The sequence below is a fragment of the Aotus nancymaae genome, unplaced genomic scaffold, assembly GCF_030222135.1.
Source record: "Aotus nancymaae isolate 86718 unplaced genomic scaffold, 86718_ANA_hifiasm-v0.15.2.pri h1tg000040l, whole genome shotgun sequence".
NCBI lineage: Eukaryota > Metazoa > Chordata > Mammalia > Primates > Aotidae > Aotus > Aotus nancymaae.
In genome coordinates, this window is record NW_026988454.1 from 83,211,280 (window position 1) to 83,229,381 (window position 18,102).

The window sequence follows — 18,102 nt, forward strand, 5'->3', positions numbered from 1 at the left end:
AGTAGATGCAAAAATTGTAACAAATCTCCATTTACCCCTTAACACCTTAAATATTTTCTCAAAATCAAGTGTTAAGTAATATCTACTTGTGACTCAAACTTGACAAATGGTATGTCCTTCAGCCTTATGTTGCTATTCAGTCATATTTGTTGGTTAAGTGTGCATCTAAATTTCTAGTGTATGGATTATTGCAATCTATTAAATACCAAAAATCTACTGAATAGCTGCCTACAACAAGTAATTGTTGGTCCTAAAATGTCATTAGTGTCAAGATTGAGAAACCTGGTCAAGATGAAAGTACTTTAAAAGAATCCCCATAAATTCTGGCATTTATTCTGATATGTAGATATATATTTTGGTCAAACCAAAGTTGATCTTGAATGCCTGGTTTAGAGTCAATGAAAAAACCTGTTTATATTAAATGGATTAGTAAATTAAATGATTTCCTAACATATATATGGAAAACTTAATTATTATTTGGGAGATTTTAAAGTAGCACTCTTTGTACTATTTCATAAATAAATCTTCATTTGAAATTTGAATTGATGATTTGGTTATTCAAAATAGAACTACACAGAACTGAGCCACAGAGTACTGAAAAGTTGTTTCAGATTAATATATTTATGCATTTATTTGTTTATTTAAAATTTGTTAAGGCCCTGCTCCATCCCGACATTGTACTAGGTGCTGTCATACAAATATTAATAGCATAGTGTCTATCTTCCAGACCTGGGTAAAACAGCAGTAAGCAGAAACAATGAAGTATGGAACATTCTATGACTGAATCATACCTTGAAGGAGATCATTATTCAGGAATAGGCAAAGGACACAGGAAGAAACAGACATTTGCAACTTTGTGTGTAAATTAATTGGTAATTAAATGTAAATAATTTTGGGGTATTGTAAAGTGATATTTTTCTGTAAATTTTAGGGTATCAAAGGCCAAGACTTAGCTGAATATATTTTAGATATATTATTATAGTTATTACTCTACCAGGTTAAAATTACTTTATATCACATATGAGTAAAAATTCATTGCTATGCAATGAAACTAAATGATTTTTTTGTAAAGAAGCTGTGTTTAATATATTGTTGGTCTCTTTTAAGGGACAGAAACCAATTATTTAAGACCAACAATATATTAAAGAATTTGTTTGTATAGTTAAATGTATTCAAAGTAATTATTTTTATATGATTATTTACTGATATAAACTTTACTTTGGAAATACATATGTCATCTGGCTGATATTTTTGGGAAAAATGAGGTTGGATACCACAAGGAAAATAATTTTTTTTAGTTGTTTTTTTTTTCCCCCCCCAAGACCGCGTCTCATTGTGTTACCCAGGCTAGACTACAAGTGGTGTGATCTCGGCTCATTGCAACCTCAACCTCCCGAGATCAACAATCTTCCCACCTCAGCCTCTTTTTTATTTTTATTTTTATTTTTATTTTTTTAATTTTTTTTTTTATTGCATTTTAGGTTTTGGGGTACATGTGAAAATCATGCAAGGTTGTTGCATAGGTGCATACGTGGCAGTGTGATTTGCTGCCTTCCTCCCCTTCACCTATATCTGGCATTTCTCCCCATGCTATCCCTCCCCAACTCCCCACCCCCCCGCTGTCCCCCCCACTCCCCCTCAACAGACCCCAGTGTATAGTGCTCCCCTCCCTGTGTCCATGTGTTCTCATTGTTCAACACCCACCTATGAGTGAGAACATGTGGTGTTTGATTTTGTGTTCTTGTGTCAGTTTGCTGAGAATGATGGTTTCCAGGTTCATCCATGTCCCTACAAAGGACGCGAACTCATCGTTTTTGATGGCTGCATAATATTCCATGGTGTATATGTGCCACATTTTTCCTGTCCAGTCCATCATTGATGGGCATTTGGGTTGGTTCCAGGTCTTTGCTATTGTAAACTGTGCTGCAATGAACATATGTGTGCATGTGTCCTTATAGTAGAATGATTTATAATCCTTTGGATATATACCCAGTAATGGGATTGCTGGGTCAAATGGAATTTCTATTTCTAGGTCCTTGAGGAATCACCATACTGTCTTCCACAATGGTTGAACTAACTTACAGTCCCAACAGTGTAAAAGTGTTCCTATTTCTCCACATCCTCTCCAGCATCTGTTGTCTCCAGATTTTTTAATGATCGCCATTCTAACTGGCGTGAGATGGTATCTCAATGTAGTTTTGATTTGCATTTCCCTAATGACCAGTGATGATGAGCATTTTTTCATATGTTTGTTGGCCTCATGTATGTCTTCTTTTGTAAAGTACCTGTTCATATCCTTCACCCATTTTTGAATGGGCTTGTTTGTTTTTTTCTTGTAAATCTGTTTTAGCTCGTTGTAAATTCTGGATATCAGCCCTTTGTCAGACGGGTAGGCTGCAAAAATTTTTTCCCATTCTGTTGGTTGCCGATTCACTCTATTGACTTGTTTCTTTCGCCATGCAGAAGCTGTGGAGTTTGATCAGGTCCCATTTGTCTATTTTGGCTTTTGTTGCCAATGCTTTTGGTGTTTTGGTCATAAAGTCCTTGCCTACGCCTATGTCCTGAATGGTTTTGCCTAGGTTTCCTTCTAGTGTTTTTATGGTGTTAGGCCTTATGTTTAAGTCTTTAATCCATCTGGAGTCAATTTTAGTGTAAGGTGTCAGGAAGGGGTCGAGTTTCTGCTTTCTGCACATGGCTAGCCAGTTTTCCCAACACCACTTATTGAACAGTGATTCCTTTCCCCATTGCTTGTTTTTGTCAGGTTTGTCAAAGATCGGGTGGTTGTAGATATGTTGTGTCGCCTCTGACGCCTCTGTTCTGTTCCATTGGTCTATATCTCTGTTTTGGTACCAGTACCATGCTGTTTTGATTACTGTAGCCTTGTAGTATAGTTTGATGTCCAGTAGTGTGATGCCTCCTGCTTTGTTCTTTTTGCTTAGAGTTGACTTGGCTATGCGGGCTCTCTTTTGGTTCCATATGAAGTTTAAGGTGGTTTTTTCCAGTTCTGTGAAGAAGGTCATTGGTAGCTTGATGGGGATAGCTTTGAATCTGTAAATTACTTTGGACAGTATGGCCATTTTCACGATATTGATTCTTCCTAACCATGAACATGGAATGTATCTCCATCTGTTTGTGTCCTCTCTTATTTCGTTGAGCAGTGGTTTGTAGTTCTCCTTGAACAGGTCCTTTACATTCCTTGTTTGTTGTATTCCTAGGTATTTTATTCTCTTTGTAGCAATTGTGAATGGCAGTTCATTCTTGATTTGGCTGTCTTTAAGTCTGTTATTGGTGTATAGGAATGCTTGTGATTTTTGCACATTGATTTTGTATCCTGAGACTTTGCTGAAGTTGCTTATTAGTTTCAGGAGATTTTGGGCTGAGACGATGGGATCTTCTAGATATACAATCATGTCGTCTGCAAATAGAGACAATTTGACTTCCTCCTTTCCTAATTGAATACCCTTGATTTCCTTTTCTTGCCTGATTGCTCTGGCTAGAACTTCCAATACTATATTGAATAGAAGTGGTGAGAGAGGGCATCCTTGTCTAGTGCCAGATTTCAAAGGGAATGCTTCCAGTTTTTGCCCATTCAGTATGATATTGGCTGTTGATTTGTCGTAAATAGCTTTTATTATTTTGAGATACGTTCCGTCGATACCTAGTTTATTGAGAGTTTTTAGCATAAAGGGCTGTTGAATTTTGTCGAAGGCCTTCTCTGCATCAATTGAGATAATCATGTGGTTTTTGTCTTTGGTTCTGTTTATGTGGTGAATTACATTTATAGACTTGCGTATATTGAACCAGCCTTGCATCCCCGGGATGAATCCTACTTGATCATGGTGGATAAGCTTTTTGATGTGCTGTTGCAATCGGCTTGCCAGTATTTTATTGAAGATTTTTGCATCTATGTTCATCATGGATATTGGCCTGTAGTTTTCTTTTCTTGTTGAGTCTCTGCCGGGTTTTGGTATTAGGATGATGTTGGTCTCATAAAATGATTTGGGAAGGATTCCCTCTTTTTGGATTATTTGGAATAGTTTCAGAAGGAATGGTACCAGTTCCTCTTTGTATGTCTGGTAGAATTAAGCTGTGAACCCATCTGGACCTGGGCTTTTTTTGGGTGGTAGGCTCTTAATTGCTGCCTCGACTTCAGACCTTGTTATTGGTCTATTCAGGGTTTCGACTTCTTCCTGGTTTAGGCTTGGGAGGAGGCAGCTGTCCAGGAATTTATCCATTTCTTCCCGGTTTTCTAGTTTATGTGCATAGAGTTGCTTGTAATAATCTCTGATGATGGTTTGAATTTCTGTGGAATCTGTGGTGATATCCCCTTTATCATTTTTTATTGCATCTATTTGGTTATTCTCTCTTTTCTTTTTTATTAGTCTGGCTAGTGGTCTGTCTATTTTGTTGATCTTTTCAAAAAACCAGCTCCTGGATTTATTGATTTTTTGTAGGGTTTTTCATGTCTCTATCTCCTTCAATTCTGCTTTGATCTTAGTTATTTCTTGTCTTCTGCTGGGTTTTGAGTTTTTTTGATCTTGCTCCTCTAGCTCTTTCAATTTTGACGATAGGGTGTCAATTTTAGATCTCTCCTTTCTTCTCATGTGGGCACTTATTGCTATATATTTTCCTCTAGAGACTGCTTTAAATGTGTCCCAGAGATTCTGGTATGTGGTGTCTTCGTTCTCGTTGGTTTCGAAGAACATCTTTATTTCTGCCTTCATTTCAGTGTTTATCAAGTCTACATTCAGGAGAAAGTTGTTCATTTTCCATGAAGCTGTGCGGTTCTGGGTTGGTTTCTGAATTCTGAGTTCTAACTTGATTGCACTGTGGTCTGAGAGACTGTTTGTTATGGTTTCCGTTCTTTTGCATTTGCTGCCACCTCAGCCTCTTGAGTAGTTGGGACCACAGGCATGCACCACCAAGCCCGGCTCATTTATTTTTATTTTTTGTGGAGCCAGTGTCTCCCTTTGTTGCCTAGGCTGGTTTGGAACTCCTGGGCTCAAGCTATCCTCCTGCCTTAGCCTCCCAATGTGCTAGGATTATAGCTGTCAGCCATTGTGCCCAGCCAATTCTAGAAATTGTTATCTGTATTGTCAATTAGAGGTTTAAAATAATCATTTCCAAAGAACAATTTTTGGCACTATAAAAGCCTTGGAGGAAGGAACCCTTCCTTCAGGACAAATTAGTACCACTTCTCTTAATGTATATGTAATAAATTGAAAATATAACACCTAACACAAGCCCAATTTTATCTCTTTATTTCACAATAATAAATAATAAAAATATAATGGGTCTTCCTTCTGTACTCTTTGTATATAAATAATTTCTCCCCCAAATTAGTATTAAAATTAATTCTAAAACTTTTTTGATATGAAGAAATAATTTTAAGATAAATCTTTATTATTTGCAAAGTCACATTAATAAAATACCTATAATTCATTTGAAATAAAAAATTATGAAAAAATTTTGATAAAGGATTCAAAGACAATAAAATTGAATGAAGAATATTTTAGGCTGGATGCGTGAGCCACTGTGCCCTGCCTAAAATATTCTTTATCTAATTTGATTGTGTAGTAATCCTAGCACTTTGGGAGGTCAAGGCAGGCAGATCTGTTGAGCTTAGGAGTTCGAGACCAGTCTGGAGCAATATGGTGAACCCAGTCTTTACCAAAAAATGCAAAAACAATTAACTGAGCATGGTGGCATGTACCTGTGGTCTTAGCTATTTAGAAGACTGCGGCAGGAGGATCACTTGAGCCTGGGAGGTGGAGGTTGCAGTGAGCTGAATTGAGTCACTGCACTCCAGCATGGGTGACAGAGTGAGACCTTGTCTCAAAAAAAAAAAAAAAAAAAGAGTATTTAAAAATTTGGAATATGAAATATGTCAATAATTTGCTAATTTTTAGTCATCGTAATTATGTTTCTTTTTTAACTAAAGAGAATATTAGTTACCAAATTGACTCTATAGAGCCTAATAAAATTCAGTATAAGGAAATTTACTTTTTGATGTGCAGTTCTAGTAGTTTTGACAAATGTACAATGTTGTGTAACCAACACCACAATAAGGAATGTTTCTATCACCTAAAAACATTTTCCTTTTGCTTCCTGTTTGAAGTCAAACCCTTCTTTCCACTCCCAGTCCCTGGAAACTACTGATCTTTTTCTATCCATATAATTTTGCTTTTTTGGAATGTCATATAAATGGAATCATACAATATGTAGCCTTTTGAGTCTGGCTTCTTTCACTTCACATAATGCATTTAAGATGCATCTATGTTTTGTGTATCAATAGTTTGTTTCTTTTTATTGTTGGGTAATATTTCAGTGTATGGATATACCTTAGTTTTATCCATTTACCAGTCGAAAGACTTTGTTGTTTCAAGTTATTTGCAATTATTACTTTCCATTTTGCTACTCTACTATTTTTAAACTTCCTTATTCACTTTTCTGCTTTGTCTTCTACAAAATGTACTATAGCAAGTATAACTGATTAATTAATCATTAGTTAGTTAATCTAACACATTTTTGTTGATTGCCTATAAAGAATAATACCACACAAGTATTATTCTAGACACTAGAGATTATACTAGTTAAGCAGAACACACAAACTGTCTCTGCCCTAATTTGATCATAGCCTCAAACATGTAAATTATAAGCTATCTTACTATAATGAATTTTCATACATGTATAGATTAACTGTCTTAAAGATCTTTGTGAATAAGATAAAGTTCCACCCCCTTTGTTTTTTTGTTTTTTTTTTTTATTTGCAATTCAGCTTGATTTACTTTTAGTAATTATTCAGGGGAAAAAAGAAAGTCATTCATTGGTTAGTACAGAATATAGAATATATTTGTACTGTTTTTATGGTAATAGTTTCTGATAAATTACTCAAGACAAAGTTTCTTTCTCAGTTATGCTTGCTCCCTGCAAATGTGTTTCTAATACAAGTCCTTTGTCATGTCAGGAATTTTCATTGCTGCTTGATAGTCTCAGTTTTCTCAAGAAGATATACATAGGTTAATTAGCACAATCCAGAAGAATAATTGTCCTATTTACTGCCCTCAGCAGTGAAACAATGTACCATTCTGCTGTCTAGGGATCTAGTCCAAAGGTTTTTTAAGGAATAGGGAAAGGAAAGGATAGACAAAAAAGGAGAAAAACCAGGGTCGAACTTAGCATATATGAGGATGCTTTTAGAGAATTAGATGGTCTGGAAACCTTATATAGATATATAGATAGATGTCTAATATTTTCAACTACATGAAAGTCTTGGTAGAAGTCCAATGAAAGTTAGAACCTGCATGTATAATTTGGATTCATTATCTTTTGTTGTATAGGCCCTTCAGGATAATGCTAAGGTAAAAATTCTTTGAAACATTTTACTTTAAACTTTAGACATAAATGACCTGTTTATAAATTTCTACAAACTATATCTCTAATGAGTATATCTCTGTTAGTATGAAAAATAGAAACTGTGGCTTAAATGAAGTCATACAATATCCATTTTAAATTTTTCAGGGATTTTAAGATTTAAGTTTACTTATTGATTGATGTTCTTTTAACTTACAAAGGGTAGTCATAGAATGTGAACCCAGTCATAGGACTATTTTTTTCCCCCAATCCTAGGACTTTAACTTGGCCTGGTTCCCTAGATTTCTAAGCTCTAGGTTTTGTTGCTATTGTTTTTAAAAGAATTGAATTGGCACTTACTAAAGTAATTTAGTAATTTAGTATGTCTTGGAAAATTTGGCTAACAGTGTATGGGAGTTTGTAGTTACTAAATATCAAAGAATATAAAAAGATTTCCAGATGGCATTGTCATTTACATGGCATAAGAGATGGAGAACTGTTAGATTTAGGAATCAGTTTCAGAACACACCACTGGAAAATTTATATTAAAACACTGGCTAAGTATAGCAATAAATGTTGTTAAATGCCATTTTTAAGTGAATGAAAGGGCATATGTTAGTACTTCTTACAATAAGACTTATTATCAGAATATTGATATTTTGATTATTATGTTTTTGGGCAGATTTTCAAGGCATAATACTCAGAAGTTTACTGCTTTTTTGCATATATTTGTATATTTTTGAGACTTTAGCCAGCTTTCCTTTCCCCTTTTCATTTTCTAGTTAGAGAAAAATCCATTGAGTTTTCTCTTTTTTCTTTTTCAAATACATTACTGTCCATAATTTTGTCTCATTCCAAGGAGTTATTTCATGACATTTGTTTTAAATGTTGTCTTCCCAGGTATCTTTAACAAGTGAAGTCTGTCTTCCATTTTATAAATTACTCTTTTATACAAATATCTCTTTCTTGTTGCTTTAAATTTTAAAAGTAATTTGATCAGAATGAATATTCTAATCAGTTTTTTGAGCAGTAATTTAATGGATTTGTAAAATTTTTTATGTCTCTAAAATTGAATATTTGAAATTTTCTATGAATTCTAAATTTTCTAATAATAAATTTCAATAAATTATATTCTATTGAATATGTTAAAATTTGATGTGCAACAAATTACTGAGTTCTAATTATGTCAGTCACTGTTGTAAGCATTAGGGAGAAAGCAGTGAAGACAACAAACAAAATTCTGTGGCTCCGTGGATTTTTCATTCTGGTGTAGGGACACAAACCACAAGTAAAAAAGTAAATGGCAAGCAAAGAGTTTAGGCAATACCACAAATGTCTCCTGATGCCAGCTGGAACTGCTGGGCATAGGTCTGAAAGATTGTACTGTCTGGCATTTAGGTATCCAGGAGCGGGTGATTGGTCCAGACACAGTTGGACATACAGGATTATCCTCTTAGAAAGGGATCATTCTGCTGCCATTCACACATATTGGAACTCCAGAGGATGCCCTTCTGTAACAGTGGGGGCTTTTGCAGCTATGAGAATGGTTGCTAATGAAAAATATCTTGCAACTAGACACCAGCTGTGGTGATAGCACTTAGAGACCTTATGAGAATTGAAGGTTGTACACTGCTTCTTGTGCTGAAGATTCTGGAGCCATTGGTCTCCCTAACTCTTGCAATTATCTTAGAGAGCTCTATCATGGCACCATTCAGTGGATGAATTTGTCTTTCTTCAATCTGGCCCTCAACCCAGGAGGCTAATTAAACATAAACTTTTCCATCAGTGACATGAATTAATGGGTATATCTATGAGAAAAATTAGAAGAAAGAGAAGATTGTTCATTCATTGACCTCTTTCACAAATTTCCTGAGGTTGGACATGTTTATTCTTAACCAATCAGGGTTTGTCATCTTCCTGTGGAATGAACCAAATTATTTCTCCTTTCTCCCAAGTAATACACTTTGTAAGTTCTCAAGAGTTACTATGCTGTCATTGCAAGAAACTTTCAGGGACGGAGGAATCACTGTAGAATCACTCAATGCAAAATTAGTGAACACATTCTTACCCATCCAGGTTGTTTAGAGATATCAGTAGTCACAATGAGCAAAACCAACCGTCTTAGTCCTTTCAGGCTGCCATGATGGAATACCAGGAACTGGGTGGCTTATAAGCAAAAGAAATTTATTTCTCGCAGCTCTGGAGGCTAGGAGGTCCATCATCAAGGTACTGCAAATTTGGTGTCTGGTGAGGGGTCTGCTTCCAGATTTGTAGATAGTGGTCTTCTCACTGTGTCCTCACATGAAAGAAGGTCTGAAAAGCTCTCTGAAGTCTCTTTTATAAGGGTACTAATCCTATTTCTAAGGGGTCTGCCCTCATGACCTAATCACCTCCCAAAGGCCCTTCTTCCTAATGCCATAGCCTTGGGGGTGAGGATTTCAATATGAATTTTGGGGTACACAAATGTTCAGACCACAACACCAACTATCATATCATGTTGGTGTACTTACCCTGGACCCAGAGGAACAGCAGTCACAGTCTAGACAAAGAAGTCTCTTGGGCTTCACTGTCTCCAATGGGAGGCCTCTCCAGAGAAACTCCTCATACTAATCTACTAGATCACTTTCCTGACTATAGGAGCTACTCTGCTGTTACTGTGCCTTGAATTATATGCCAGTGAATATCTTATGTCCATTATGGTTTGTGTATCAACACATAATATCTATTTGGTTTTTATGTTTTTGAGTTTCATTGTTCATTATTATCATTTGTTTCATACAATCGATGTTCATATAAACAGATAACATAGGTATAATAATAGAGTTGTAATGGATATACTAAGGCTTTAGAGAGGAGGAAGCATTTAAGGTAAGGCATGAAGATCAGAGAAACAGGGAAGAATATCTTGACCATGTGCCATGGAAGAATAAAAGGGCATGGTATGTATGGGCAATGGTTAGAAGTTTTGTATGCCTAGGAGTGAGTAAGAATCAAAGGCTACAACTTGGCAGAGGACTGTTAAAACAGGTAACTCAGAATCATGTAGGGCATTTCCTGCCCTAAAGGTGGAATCACAGCAGGGTACAAGTGACTTACTCACATTCATAATTTTAAAATCTCTTTTAATAATGACTTTTTATTTTTATATTTACTGACAATAATAATGATTGTATCTTCTTTCATTTTTGTGTCTTTAAGTAGTTTCCTTCCATTAATCATCTGATTTTATCCTAATAATCTTGAGTGGCATAGCTCTGAAATATTATAGTATTCTAATTTCTAGAGATAGGGAAACTGAGATATGGAGAGCTTACATGATTTACTCACAGTCACATGGCCATGCTTCCAGTGATGCAGACTTCTGATTTTTATTGCATACACTTGTTGGATTTTATATATGTGCTTTCTGTCTATTTTCCTCTCAAATACTATTGTGGATTTTGTTTCTGTTTTTGTTTTTTTGTTTTTTTTCTCTGTAGGACTTGGCCTTTACCCTGGAAGAGAGACAGCAATTGAACATTCATGGATTGTTGCCACCTTCCTTCATCAGTCAGGAGATTCAGGTCCTTAGAGTACTAAAAAATTTTGAGCGTCTGAAGTCTGACTTTGACAGGTAACACATTGCTGAAGGTGGTTTTTATATTTCTATTAGGCAGTTGTCTAGTTTATTTTTTAATGGGTGAGAAAATGAAAACATTTAATGATTTGGAAAGGGTAGTCAACTTTGAGGAGAATTTGCCTGTAAATGCAATGATGTTCTAAAAAAAGTTTACTCTCTCTAGGAACATTTGAATGAAATAAAATTCTGTTTTCTAAACTGTATGCTCAGAGAGACCATGTTTCTCTTATGGTAAAATTGTTACTATAAAAGTAAGTTATCAGGAAATACCATCCTAAAGGAAACAAAATAGGTTAAAGTGGCTTTTGGTCAGACTTTAAGTATATTGTAGATGAAAGCACACATTTCCAGCCTCCAGACTTTTTCCAACATGGTTGCGAATTTAGGTCACTTACTTTGTGTAGTATTCAGTATAGGATTCAGTTTCTATATTTGCACAAAGATGAAGATAATATTTTTCCCTCCCTTTGGGATTAGATAGTCTTAGGTTGAAATTCTGGCTCTATCTCACTCACAGTAGATCCTTGAGCAAACCACTAAAGCCTCTGCCATGGCCACTTAACTGCTTTGCTCTCTGCTTTTAACCTCACTTTTTCTCACTAAGGTACTAAACCTTTGTAGCCCTTAGTTTTTCTTCATCCATGGGTTAGAGAGAACCATAGTTACTTGAAAACATTGTAGTGAGGGTTAAAAGAGATAGCCAACTCAGTGTCAAGTAAGTATGGGTATTAATCAGGGTTCTCCAAAGAAACAGAGCTGATAGGATGTGTGTGTATAATTGAAAATATAAATATAAATGGAAAGCGGGGGCGTGGGGAGGGAAGGAGAAGGCTTGTTAAATTCAAAATCTTCAGGTAGGTCGTCAGCCTGAAGATTGAAGGAAGAGTTGCAGTTGAGTCCAAAGGCAGTGTGGTAGCAAAATTTCTTTTTGCTGGAAAGGAGGTCAGTCTGTGCTATTAAGGCCTTCAACTGTTTGGAGGAGGCCCACCTACATTTTGGAGCATAATCTGCTTCACTTAAAGTCCACCAATTTAAATGTTAATCTCATCCAAAATCACCTATGCAGAAACATCAAGAATAGTGTTTGACCAAATGTTGATACACCGTGTTTGTTATGGACTGAATGTTTGTGAACCCCTGCAAAGTTTTTTGTTGAAATCAGTTCCCTGTGATGTTATTTAGAGGTGAGGACTTTGGGTGATGATTAGGTCATAAAAATGGTGCCCTTGGCTGAGCATGGTGGCTCACATCTGTAATCCCAGCACTTTGGGAGGCCAAGGCAGGCGGATCACTTGCGGTCGGGAGTTCAAGACCAGCCTGACCAACATGGAGAAACCCTGTCTCTACTAAAAATACAAAATTAGCTGGGTGTGGTGGCACATGCCTTTAATCCCAGCTATTTGGGAGACTGAGACAGGAGAATCGCTTGAACTCGGGAGGCAGAGGTTGCGGTAAACCGACATCACACCATTGCGCTCCAGCCTGGGCAACAAAAGGGAAATTCCACCTCAAAAAAAAAAAAAAATGGCACTCTTATGAAATGGGATTAGTACTCTAAAAAGAAGAGGCCAGAGTAACAATGAAAAAGACCCCAGGATCATATGGATTCAAAACTGAATTCTACCAGAAATACAAAGAGGAGCTGTTCTCGTTCCTTCTGAAACCATTCCAAACAATCAAAAAGGAGGGACTCCTCCCTAACTCATTTTATGAAACCAGCATCATCGTGATACCAAAACTGGGAAGAGGCACAACAAAAAAAACTTCAGGCCAATATCCCCTATGAACAAAATGTGAAAATCCTTGATAAAATGCTGGCAAACCGACCACAATCAAGGCGGCTTCATCCCTGGGATGCAAGGGTGGTTCAACATATGCAAATCAATAAACATAATCCATCACATAAACAGAACCAATGACAAAAACCACATGATTATCTCAATCGATATAGAAAAGGCTTTGATAAAATTCAACAACACTTCATACTAAAAACTCAATAAACTAGGTACTGATAGAACATATCTTAAAATTATAAGAGCTGTTTATGACAAACGCACAGCTAATATCATACTGAATGAGCAAAAGCTGGAAGCATTCCATTTGAAAACCGGCATAAGACAAAGATGCCCTCTCCCACCAATCCTATTCGACATAGTATTGGAAGTTCTGGCCAGGGCAATCAGGCCAGAGAAAGAAAGAAAGGGTATTCAAACAGGAAAAGAGGAAGTCAAATTGTCTCTGTTAGCAGATGACATGATTTTATATTTAGAAAACCCCATCATCTCAGATCAAAAACTCCTTGAACTTATAAGCAACTTCAGCAAAGTTTCAGGATACCAAATCAGTGTGCAGAAATCACAAGCATTTCTTTACACCAATAATAGTCAAGCAGAGAGCTAAATCAAGAATGAACTCCCATTCACAATTGCTACAAAGAGAATAAAATATTTAGGAATACAACTAACAAGGAATGTGAAAGACCTTTTCTTGGATAACTACAAACAACTGCTCAAGGAAATAAGAGAGGACACAAACAAATGGACAAAAATTCCATGATCATGGATAGGAAGAATCATATCCTGAAAATGGCCATACTGCCCAAAGTAATTTATAGATTAAATGCTATTCCCGTCAAGCTACCATTTACTTTCTTCACAGAACTGGGAAAAACTACTTTAAATTTTACATGGAACCAAAAAGGACCCTGTATAGCCAAGGCAATCGTAAGCAAAAAGAACAAAACTGGAGGCATCACGCTACCTGACTTCAAACTTGTTTGGTTACAGTAACCAAAACAGCATGGTATTGGTACCAAAACAGATATATAGACCAATGGAACAGAACACAGACCTCAGAAATAACACCACACATCTACAACCATCTGATTTTTGACAAACCTGACAAAAACAAACAATGGGGAAAGGATTCCCTATTTAACAAATGGTGCTGGGAAAACTGGCTAGCCATATGCAGAAAACTGAAATTGGAACCCTTCCCTACACGTTATACAGAAATTTACTGCAGATGGATTAAAGACTTCAATGTAAAACCTAAGTCCATAAAAACCCTAGAAGAAAACCTAGGCAATACCATTCAGGACACAGGCATGGGCAAACACTTCATGACTAAAACACCAAAAGCAGCCAAAATTGACAAATTGGATCTAATTAAACTAAAGAGCTTATGGTCAGCAAAAGAAACTATCATCGAAGTGAATAAGCAACCTACAGAATGGGAGAAAATTTTTGCAATCTATCCGTCTGACAAAGGTCTAATATCTAGAATCTACAAGAAACTTAAATTTACAAGAAAAAAACAACCCCTTCAAAAAGTGAGCGAAGGATATGAACAGACACTTCTCAAAAGAAGACATTTATGTGGCCAACAGACATATGAAAAGAAAGCTTATCATCACTGGTCATTAGAGAAATGCAAATCAAAACCACAATGAGATACCATCTCACACAGTTAGAATGGAGATCATTAAAAAGTCAGGAAACAACAGATGCTGGTGAGGCTGTGAAGAAATAGGAATGGTTTTACATTGTTGGTGGGAGTATAATTAGTTCAACCAGTGTGGCAATTCCTCAAGGATCTAGAACCAGAAACACCATTTGACTCACCAATCTCATTACTGGATATATACCAAAAGAATTATAAATCATTTTACTATAAAGACACATGCACACATATGTTTATTGCAGCACTATTTACAATAGCAAAGACATGGAACCAATCCAAACACCCATCAATGATAGATGGGATAAAGAAAATGTTGCACATATATACCATGGAATACTACTCAGCCATAAAAAAGAATGAGTTCATGTCCTTTGCAGGGACATGGATGAAGCTGGAAACCGTCATCCTCAGCAAACTAATACAGGAACGGAATACCAAACACCATATGTGGGAGTTGAACAATGAGAATACATGGACACTAGGAGGGGAACATCACACACTGGGGTCTGGGTAGGGGAAGAGAGGAGGGAGAGCATTAGGACAAATTCCTAATGCATGCAGGGTTTAAAACCTAGATGACAGATTGATAGGTGCAGCAAATCACCATGGCACATATATACCTAAAACAAACCTGCACATTCTGCACATGCATCCCAGAACTTAAAGTAAAATAAAAAATAAAAGATAGAGGCCTAAGAAAGCTGCCCTTTCCCTTTCCCTCATGAGAGGATGCAGTGAGAAGATACTGTCTATGTGGAATGCGTTCTTACCAGGCTCAGAGTCTGCTGCCACCTTGATCTTGAACTTCCCGGCCTACACAACTATGAGAAATCAATTTCTGTTGTTCATAAGCGACCTAGTTTATGGTATTTTTGTTATAGCAAAGTGAATGTACTATGACACCACCCATATGCATCTCCTCAAATCATACTTAATCTTTGAATAAAGGCAATACCAAAGTTAATACTTTCACCTAACACAACATAACTATCCTGCATACAACTAAAAATGAACCAATCCTTTCCTCGAAAAAGGTTGCCAAATCCTTGGGTGATGTTTATTCTCATTGATATTCCTTAGCTTAAACACTGTGATGTAATGTTAGCAATACTTAAATACTATGATGCAGAATCAGTGTATCTTATGTTATCTGATAAGGTGACAAGGAAGAAAATTATATTTTCCGATATTTGCATATGGATTTTTGCTTATGTGTATACACACATATTAATAGAAAATTAAGGAAGAAGTGCTTATGACAATTATAGTCTTTTCTTTAGTTGATCACATGGTCATAGCTGGTATTTATAACTATCTTTTTCCATGACCCATTCCATATCCACTTTGCCCTCAACAGGTATCTCAGATGATTTTGATTCTTTACCTGGTGAGGGTGACTCAAACCTTCCATCCTGAAGTCTGGGCCATTAGTAATCCTGCTTGAATTGGATTGTTGTTTTCATTAGCTTTAATCACAGAGCATGGTAATATTAAGAGCTACCCTAAGGGATCTCCTGTATTTCAGACATACTCTCTCACCTCCACTGTAGTGTAACAGTTTAGTTTCCTCTTGGTAGTCAGGATCAGTTTTTCCCAGCCAGCACAGTAACTCCTTTCTTGGCCTGCTAATTCAGAGGCATGTGGTGCCCAAAGTGGCTAGGTGGCAGTCTCAATTTCCTGTTCAGTGAGTTTATTACTGTTTCTTTGGATGGAAACATTCTTCCCTTTGGAATAAAGACCTCTAGACAAGCAGAGCATAAAGTCACAGGGGCAGAAAGGAGAAAGTTTGATAGTGTGTCACTAGGGTTGTTAATGAGTGGTGCCATTCTCATTTCCACTCCTTGATTCCTACACCTATGAATCCTGGCTATGAGAAAAACAGTACCATTTTTTTGGACACAGATTCAGAGCATATCCAGCCTCCTGAAGAACCTTGCCTCAGCTTTGCAGGGTATTGCCACTTTGCTGGTACTGTAACTGAGTCTTCAAAAGTATGTTCCACTTTTCTGTCAAACCAGTTGCTTCAGATTTTGGGAAGCATTGTAAAACTAGTGAGTTTCATGAGCATGGGCTTATTCCCGTACTTCATTTGCTATAAAATGAGTTTCTTGATCAGAAGCAATGCTATATGGAATACCATGATGGTAGATAAGACATTTTGTAAGTCCTTGAATAGTAACTTTGGCAGGAACATTGCATCCAGGGAAGGCATATCTAGATCCAAAGTAAGTATCTATTCCAGAAAAAAAAGTAAGTTGTCCTTCCCATGATGGAAGCTTTTGAGTATAATCAGCTTGCCACCAGGTAGCCAGCTGGCTGATTACCCTGGAGAATGGTGCCTCATCAGGGACTCAGTGTTAGTCTCTGCTGCAGATTGAACACTCAGCAGTAGCCACTAATAGTCAGGTTGGCCTTAGTGAGTGAAAGTCCATGTTGCTGAGCCTATATTTAACCTCTATCCCTGCCACCATGGCCACTTTGTTCATGAGCCTGTTGGATGTGATGAGGTGGCTGGGCAAAGAGGCTGACTCACTTTGTCCAGTGTGTATACATTTGCTTCTTTTTAAACTCCTTCACAACCTTTCTTTCATTTGTTCCATAACATTTTCCTTTAGTTGCCTGTGTCCTTTATATTCTTTTCATGGGCCATTTTATCAGCTATCTGCTAAGAGCTGATGACCTTTATATATTTACTACAAACTGTTCCTCAATATATATTGAACATCAACTCAGTGTCAGGTACTCTTTTAGATATTGGGGTTATATGCAATGATCTCTGACCTTATGAAATTTACATAAATTATTAAAAATTATTATTATTTTGAAAGAGGATCTTGCTCTATTGCCCAGGCTGCAGTGCACTGACATGACCATAGCTTACTGTAGCCTCAACAGCCTGGGCTCAAGCAGTTCTTTACTGCCTCACCCTTCCAAGTAGCTAAGACTGCAGGCATGCACCACCATGCCTGGCTTATTTTTAAATACAAATTATTAAATTTTGTAAATAGTAATAAAAATCTGTAAATTCCAAAATATGCTAGAAAATGATTACTGTCTTGGGGTGGGGGAAGTAAAGGTAGAATGGGGTAAAGAGGAACTGAGAATGCTGAGGGTAGGTATAGCCAGTTTGCATTGTTGAGTTGGGTGATAAGGATAGCCTCCATTGAGAAGGTGAGTTTTGAGCAATAATCAAAGGTGGTGAAGCAGTTAGCCATGAAGAAGTCTGAGGAACGGTATTTTGTGGCTGGCATGTTCAAGAATCAACAAGGAGACTTAGGTCTAGAGTAGAATGAGCTAGGGAAAGAATGGCAAATTGGGAAAGGAAGTTAGTGAGGTAATGGGTGATGGATTAAGTATGGCTTTGCAGGGTGCTAAAGGACGTCTGCTATGCTATGAGTAAAAAGGTTAGCCTTTTGAGGTTTTTGAACAGAAGAGCCACATGATCTAAACTATAGTTTCAGAAAGACTGGCTGCAATGTTGAGAATAGAATGTAGGCTGGGAGAACTCTTAGGTGACTATTATAATAATCCAGGCAAGAGATGATGGTGATTTAGATCTAGGATAATAGTAATGAGGGTAGTCAGATTTTGGATATATTTTTAAAGTAAAGCCAACACAATTTCTTCATGTATTTCACATGAGTGTTAGAAAACTTTCAGAGAAGATG

General features: G+C 36.7%; 1 protein-coding gene across 3 annotated transcripts in view; it reads left to right on the top strand.

Annotated features, from left to right (window-relative positions):
* ME1 (malic enzyme 1) overlaps positions 1–18,102 on the top strand; it is a 216,514-nt gene that overhangs the window by 14,308 nt on the left and 184,104 nt on the right. For all 3 annotated transcript variants that reach the window (XM_064360881.1, XM_064360883.1, XM_064360882.1), the window contains exon 2: positions 10,833–10,966. In XM_064360881.1, the coding sequence (XP_064216951.1) occupies positions 10,833–10,966 (134 nt within the window). The remainder of the gene's footprint in view (positions 1–10,832; positions 10,967–18,102) is intronic.